Source organism: Sinocyclocheilus anshuiensis, unplaced genomic scaffold (assembly GCF_001515605.1).
Source record: "Sinocyclocheilus anshuiensis isolate Anshui unplaced genomic scaffold, SAMN03320099.WGS_v1.1 scaffold702, whole genome shotgun sequence".
Classification (NCBI taxonomy): Eukaryota; Metazoa; Chordata; class Actinopteri; order Cypriniformes; family Cyprinidae; genus Sinocyclocheilus; species Sinocyclocheilus anshuiensis.
In genome coordinates this window covers 3,458,061-3,466,033 of record NW_015548184.1, presented here as the reverse complement: position 1 = coordinate 3,466,033, position 7,973 = coordinate 3,458,061, and the positions used below count along the sequence as shown (strand labels likewise).

The following is a 7,973-nucleotide window of genomic DNA, read 5'->3' as shown; positions in this document are numbered from 1 at the left end:
TATATATAAAAAGTTCTTATTTTACGAATGTAACAAAAGTGATGTAAAATAAGTGATGTAAATTCACGTCTGTACAGTAGATGGTGCAGCTCAAACAAACTGCATGAAGAATTTTACACAGGAGAAGAAAGTTCAACACTATTCAGCAATAACACAAATGTGTCGTTTTTGCTTAGCATGGTTGAATTGGTTCATCGAAGGTCAGTAGCAAAGACATTGGTTAATAAAATGGGGTTAAATACATAAAAGAAATTTGTCTTATTTAACATGTTTAATTATTGCAGATTTGTATAATATTCTGAGTTTGCATTTATTCATTTAGATTTTTCATACCGAATCTGTTTTTGTGCAGGTGAGATGAATAAATACATGTTCCTATTTAGTCTTTATACTTACAGTAAGTATCATGGTCAAACAGCACACACACAATGCCTCTGAACTTGTTCCCGATTTCTCTCAACTTGGCAACATGAGAGCTGTCAGTCAAGACATGGGAAACAAAGTAACTGGTGTTACTTATTTGAAAAAGTAACTCGGATATTTCCTTCTACATTAAAAAGTAATGCGTTATTTTACAAGTTACTTAAAAAAAGTAATCTGATTACGTAACTCACGTTACTTGTAATGCATTACCCCAAACACTGTCATTCAATATGCTGGTTTGGTGCTCAAGAATAGTTTCTTATTGTTATCAATGTTGAAACAGTTATGCTGCTTAATATTGTTGTGGAAATACTTTTTTTAAGGATTCTTTGATGAATAAAAAGTTCAAAAGAACATAATTTATTTGATATATAGATCTTTTGTAACATTATAAATGTCACTGTTGTATAATATTAGGCTATTTATATGAGTCTTCATCTTAAGTAAGTGTGCATACCGTTTAGAATATTTGTTAGAAAAATAACATTCCTTAATGGGGGAAGATTTGTGCATTTGAGGAAATTCAAGAAAGGAGGTTGTGTGGTGTTCGTTTAGTATCGTCTTTCTCGGCTGGCATGCGTCTTTAGGGTCAACTCCACGTTAGGTGCAGGGGTCAAGAATCTGATGGCAACCACATGTCTGACTTGGCTCCAAATTAAATATCCCCCTCAGTAAGAGCTACTGGCAGGAAACACAGTCCAAATGAGTTACACGGCTTAATCTGCTCGATTCTCTGTCAAGAGAAACAAGAAAGAAAGACACTCTACACTGTTTTGGAAATGTCACGGTGAGGTCCAGGCCTGTAAAGGAGCTCAAGATAATTCACATAGCAAATGCTTTTACCATGCAACCCTCCTGAGCAGTTTTACAGGCAACACAGCCAGTAGAAATGTGTCCAAGTTCACTAGTTGGACAGTTACCCTCACCTCTGAGGTTTTGGAAGTTACATTGAGCTTCTAACTTTGATTTGTTGAGACAATTCTGGACATGGCTGGTGTTCAGGTAAATCTGCCTGATGGGAGAAAATGAGACCCAAGGGGCTTGGTGTTGGCTGAGAGATTGCACAGTCAGCACTTTTACAACGCTTTTGGATGGTTGTTTATGGAAAAAAGGATGTTAGGATAGTAGCGTTCCGCCAAATGCAAAAATGATGATAAAAGCAATGTTTCAAAGTTTCAAATGTGCTTTCAGGGACACATTTTACCCCCCTCACTCCTTTTTCCAACATAGCTGTTTATGGGATAAGAGGAAAACATTTTCTTTCTTCATTTTTGAAGTGAACTTTTCATCTTAAAAGGACATTTTAGGAGAACAGACACTAGTCTAGTCATGATAAAGTTGTTTTCTACTGAGGCTGACAGAATAAAGTCGTCATTAAGAGTAGTTTGTATATTGAGATTACCTCCTCCAGCCTGTCCACAGTTTGGGAATAGTTTAGTGAGACAAAGAAACCCAATTATATTTAGATTTAAAGTTCTGTATCAGTCACCGAGCCCTTTGCCAAGAAGACCACAAGTGGTTCAACCACTGTGGCAGTAAATTCCAGTGGCTCAGAGAACATTTCTTGTATCAAAAATATCCATTTGCTTGTTTTGGCTGGTGGTGTGTCATATGAACGAAAAGGCTGCGCTGGCTGCTCGGATTATGTTTTTCTTTTGATATTAGTGAATTCAATTATTGCCTTGAAAGTCATGGAGTAAATTCCGTTCATGCTTTGTTATGATATTTTTTTAGTGCTTTACAATAAGGGAGTCGTTCAGTCAGGTTGTTTTTGACCGATGCGTCCCTCGACGGTCAAGACTGAAGCTTCTGTTTAACAATTAACAGAAAAAGGAATCGCTCCAGAGATCTTTGGCCTGTCACTTTGTCCCACACAAATCATCCACTTACACTCTTTATTTGGACAGACAACTTAATGAGAAAAACAGAGAAAGAAATCAGGGGGTGCTGTTTAGGTATTTGCACTAGGTCTCAATTTTTCCTGTCAGATGGAGACTGATCTAGGGGAAGGAAATGCTACTGTGCAGGGCTCTACAGTGTGACCAAAACTACTGCTTGCGACTATGAAATTTTTTTTAGGAGCACCAGTGCGACTGACCCGATCATCATCATACTTGTGATTGCACTCAGGGGAGGTTCAAAGGTTTCTACGTGTTTTTGCAGCGTTGAGTAATGTATCACAGACATATCTCACGAATCCTTTCATAAGCAAAGTGTAGACAGGGTGTAAATAAGAGATTCATTGCGCAGTGTAGAGAGCTTCGTTGATTATAAATGTGAGATCGCGATGAACTAAGACGAGTGCCAGCTTTTAATGATTTTTAAGGGAGTTTGTAAATGTGATACTGATTTAATACAATACAATTCAATAAACAAGAAGTTAATATTAAGTGACTTTGTCTGACTATCACACTATTGTCTGATTTTGCTCTATTTCATCGAAAATAGTTTAAAACAAAGACACAGCAGAGCCGTGCCACCTCTGAGCCTCATTAAATGTCTGAAAGTACACCAAGCCACTTTTGTGTTCTTCTGTGCCACCTCTACAAATTAATTTTGTTAATACTGATTTCATTTGATTGGTAACTTATATTTCTTATTCTACTTGTTCTTATTCTGTCGTTTTAATTACAATTTTTTAAACAGCTTATAAAATATATATTTTTTAAGAATTTGACAAAAATTTTGGATTATTGATTAGAAGGTGCTCCTAAAATTTTGAACATGCTCCTAAATTTTTTAAGAAAAGTAAGCGTAGAGCCCTGCTGTGGTCGTCTTATTGTGAAAAAGACAAGAATTATCACCAGATATGACAGTCTCTGGACTTGTAATTTATATTAATAGATACATTACTATAAAATATTAAAGTTATTTTTCCAAGTTAAAATATTATTTAGTAAGACTCTAGGAACCTGACCACATGGGGTTGCACCAACAAGATATATTTTTAAGGGTCAGATCAGGTAGAAAGAGCCCCTAACTGTACATTTAAACATTTAAACTTTGACCATGTGCCTATAGTTAGCTCAAACGAATAAATTATGTTCTCCGAGCCTTACTAATGTCCCCAGACGTCAGAACATAGATTGGTATTTTCCCCTTTGCTTTGTCAAGTTTAAATGCAACATCTGCTTTGGAGCAGAACATGAGGTCAGAGAAAGAAAACCGCTGATGTTGGAGTGACAGGATCGCATGAGGGCAGGAGGCCTGCAAATAATTTCCTCCTCAGGGTAAAACAAAACACAAACAAAACAACATGGCAGGTTAATAGGTGTTTAGATAGACTTGTCTCCAGCTGCCAGTAGACTCCACTGTGAAGAGTTAAACAGAGCTAGTAGGGTGAACATTTTTCTGGAGATTATTACTTTACTAAGTTAATATTTCTACATTTTCTGGTGTTTTGTGTATTTTTGTGTAATTAGATTATTGTAATTTCTATTAGTGCATCTGTGTTATAGACTTTCTGGATCAGCCACTGCAGTAATTCAAACAGGAACCCAACAAGAACATGCATTTTGATCCAGCTTCCAAGTGAAATATGTTCATACTGTCTCTCTTCTGGGTCATTCCTGGGTTTGCCATGTGGGTCAAAATTTGTAATGATCACTGGCTGTGGTTTCTATACACGTTACGAGCTTCCAAGAGTCAGCTAGATCCAAATCGGCACTGCAAAGCAAAGGGGCTTTACTAAACCAACTCTGAAAGAAACCTCCTGCTTCTGCAATTTTTTTCACACCATCTGCCTATGAAATATTTCAGATGTCTGGAAGCATAGCTTTATAACTGGCACAAACTGAATAATTTAGGCTAGTACTGTGTAACATATGAAGAAAGCTGACAAAAATGAACACAGGTTAATATTGAAATATTTATTCATGATGCTTCTGTTCAGCCGGTTCACGCTGTGATTTAATTTTCTAATTCAGTTCACTCCTGCTAAGTTTGAGAACGACGACTCCATCATGTAGTGGATTCCTATCTGGAATATGATTTATTGCATTTTCATAGATGAAATGTGAATCTGTTTTAGGCTGTTAGATCTCAAGCTGACTTCCTGTGTGCACAGCGCAATCTGGCTCCTTACATTTGTTTGCACTGCAGATGCCTCAGTGATTTTAGATGTGATGTGGTCTGACAAGGGTGTGCATCTCTCTCTCTCTGTGTGTATTTGCTTTTGTCGTTGTGTAGACGAAGACCCAAGATATTCTGAGGACACAAGGCCATAACCAGAGTGAGAAGCTTGATCCATCTAAAAAAAAACCATGAGGTGCACCATGAGGAGGAACTGATTGCATTATATGGTAAATTTCAATGCATTTATTTCTAGGCTACTTCTGTTTTATTTGGGAAGGTATGCTTTTTACATTCTAGTAAATAACTGTTTATAATTTCATAATGATCACATTTTAATTGATGTTTTAGAACTGGCTTTTTCTTTTATTGAATATTAAAAGAGGTACTTAAAAGATATTAGGATTTTCAGTGAAAAACAGTTAAACACAAAGCTATCATATGATGGCAGAAGATTTGGAATATAGCAAATGAGCCATTTTTATGGTGCTTGAATGCCTCTGGTTACTATATTTTTTCATTGTACGTAGTGTTAACATTCAAACTAACATCTTTTGCGTTCCAATTAAGAAAGTCATATAGGTCTGTTTTGGGGTAAACTGTGCCTTTAAAAGTTCCTTTTTGTAAGGCCAAATTGTAAATGTTGTGATAATGTGTAATTACTTAGTCATTTAAGCCCATTTAAATCACTGAGTTTGCATACTTAAACATTATGTGTACAGCAATGATGTCACAGACAGAAAACAATAGTGAGTGAGAAAAGCCAAAGTCAGCAGGAAGTTCTGTGTGACTGTAGTGGACGGGATAAAAAAGAGGAGTGGGGGACACAGGAAGTGTGGCAAGATCCGGCAGACGAACATGACCCCAGTTCTCCACGATTTCTGTGGCGCCTGCAACGCGTTGTGGATTGAGATGAGAACCAGGCACAGAACTGTCATACTGTCATAGGGAGGATATGTTTGTTTGGGGTTATAAATATAACCTCAAACTCTTGCCCTCATACTGTATGCAAGCGAGGGTGTGGCTGTATTTGTTGGTCTTTGGAAATATGAATCTTCCTTGGGAGTTCACAGTTAGAAGGGAAAAGAGTCAGAGAGGAAATACACTACGGACGCAAACAAAGCAGGAAAGGAAAAGGCTGGAGATGTATTTGAACGGACGTCATTAGGGAACAGTATTGAATCATGTCCTTTATTCAGATACAAAAGAATCGGACTACTGGCTACACACCATTAGGTGGAGATTTGTAAGGGAAATAGGCCCCACTAGCTCTTGGCAATACTGACCTTTCAACCTCACAACAGGAGCTCGCAGGGATGGGTTGTAGACTTCAGGATGTTTTTACTGAATAGTTATATATAGTGAGTCTATGCTGTGCTTCACAGTGCCAGAGAATTTGAGAAGAAAAGCTCAATGACTTGACTAGTCTGTTACTTTTTCTTTTGGAACACAGAAGCCTTTGGCCTAGTTTTTGTTTGGCCTGAAATTCATTCATTCATTCATTCATTCATTGTTGAATTTTTATATTTTTTATTTTAAAATTTAGAATTTAGAATTTATTCTTTATTTAAAAACGTACCCGTGATTTTACAATATAAATATTTACAGCTAATTTCACCTCTAAAAATGTTGCCTTTAAAAACAAAACTGTTTTTGATAAAAAAAAAAATTAAAAAAAAACCCTTTTGAAAAAAGACTTTTGGCCTTGTTTTGAAATTCTTGCATTTATTTATTAATTTATTTGAATTTTTGATTTTTAGATTTAACATTTTTCTTAAATTCTGAATGTATTCTTTATTTGAAAACTTACTCAATTTTATAATATAAATAATATAAATATTTACAGCTAATTTCACCTTTAAAATTTTAGAATAAAAAATTATTAGAATAAAATTAAATTAGCTGATTTAATTTTTACATTTTTTAATTTAAAATTTTTGAATGTATTCTTTATTTGAAAACGTACTGTTATTTTATAATCTAAACATATACAGCTAATTTCACCTCTAAAAATTTTGCCTTAAAAATAGAACTGTAAGGATCTATAAAAAAAATATTAGTCTATAACAAAATGTTGCATCTTGTTAATTGCCTCTTTTTTGTGATTTTCTAGCTTCATACAGCAAAATAAATTAATCAATTAATAAAAACAATAAAATAAAATAAAAAATGCTGATTACAAAAATATGAATTTTGCAGTGTTTTTAGGACAGTCAGAAACCACCCAGAACACATTAGCAATGCCCTAAAAAACACTTAGCAGTCACACTTAAGCATGTGCTGAAAACAAGCACCAATCACCTTTATCAAAAGTATTTTAAATTTTTTATCCTGTAGGTTAGAAAACACAGTACAAAGCCAGGATGAATGTGAAAAGGAAAGAGATGGATTTCTTGAGCAACACTATTGCTGCTTATGCTCACATTAAAGGTCAGTGCTTTTTCCATGTTTAACATGCAACTCAGGTTAAAAGAACAGCAAACTCATATGAATATGTTCCAGTGACTAAACTAGACTTGTTTCTATCTATCCAGCCAATCCAGAGAGTTTTGGCCTTTACTTTGTCATCGGCGTCTGTTTTGGCCTGGTGCTCACTCTCTGCCTCCTGGTCATCCGCATTTCCTGCAAGCCTCGGACCACTACGGCGCCCCCCACGCCGGAGAAAAAACAGCTGAAAGACTATAGTGAGGAGGAGGAGGAAGACGAGGAGAGCGATGATGAGGAGGAGGAAGATGCAGGAGGCCTGGACTCCTCCATCCGGCACAGCACCACAGAGATCCCCATGAGCAACCATCTCATCACGCCGGACGGGACACTGAGCAGGAACGTGTTCACCTCAGCCGAGGAGCTGGAGCGGGCACAGCGATTGGAGGAAAGGGAGAGGATCATCAGGGAAATCTGGAGAAACGGACAGCCGGACATCCTGGGAACAGGGACGGGCACTATTGGAAGAGTGCACTACTACTAACACTCCTGGACATTTCGCTGGCTGAGTGCAGTACTTTGAAAGACTGTTAATGGACAGCGTTTGCAATTTTTTTCATATGTTATTGTAATCCTACAGACCACGGGTACAGCTGTTCTGTATGCAACATTTGGACCGGGCAAGTTGCTATCAGTTCCTAAGTCATGGTGCTTATTAAAAAAAATCATCTTAGACTTTGCCGTCTGAATTGATGTTTAAAAAGTATTTGTATATTGTAGGTGATTATTAGAAGCTCACTGAAAGCAAATGCACTCTTGCACCATTTGTGTGTAGATGTGTTTCTTGATATTTTTGTACTATTTTTAAGTCCTCTGTCAAATCATGCAGTAACTCATAGATTATAAAGCTACATGGCAATATACACTGCTGTTCAAAAGTTTGGGATTCGTTTTTTTTTTTAAGAATTTAAAGAAATGAATGCTTTTATTCAGTAAGGATGTGTTAAACTGATAGGAAAGACATATTGTTAGAAAAGATTTCCATTTTGAACATG

General features: G+C 36.4%; 1 protein-coding gene across 2 annotated transcripts in view; it reads left to right on the top strand.

The window, feature by feature from the left end:
* The window catches only part of eva1ba (eva-1 homolog Ba (C. elegans)), a 12,178-nt gene extending 4,527 nt beyond the window's left edge, over positions 1-7,651 (top strand). The window contains exons 2-4 of one of the 2 annotated variants that reach the window (XM_016508093.1): positions 4,612-4,724; positions 6,832-6,924; positions 7,029-7,651. In XM_016508093.1, the coding sequence (XP_016363579.1) occupies positions 6,858-6,924; positions 7,029-7,462 (501 nt within the window). In that variant the 5' untranslated portion in view covers positions 4,612-4,724; positions 6,832-6,857 and the 3' untranslated portion in view covers positions 7,463-7,651. Of the gene's footprint in view, positions 1-3,186; positions 4,725-6,831; positions 6,925-7,028 lie in introns of those variants that run through there. The other variant, XM_016508094.1, reaches the window with a different exon arrangement.
* Positions 7,652-7,973: the final 322 nt, after the last annotated feature.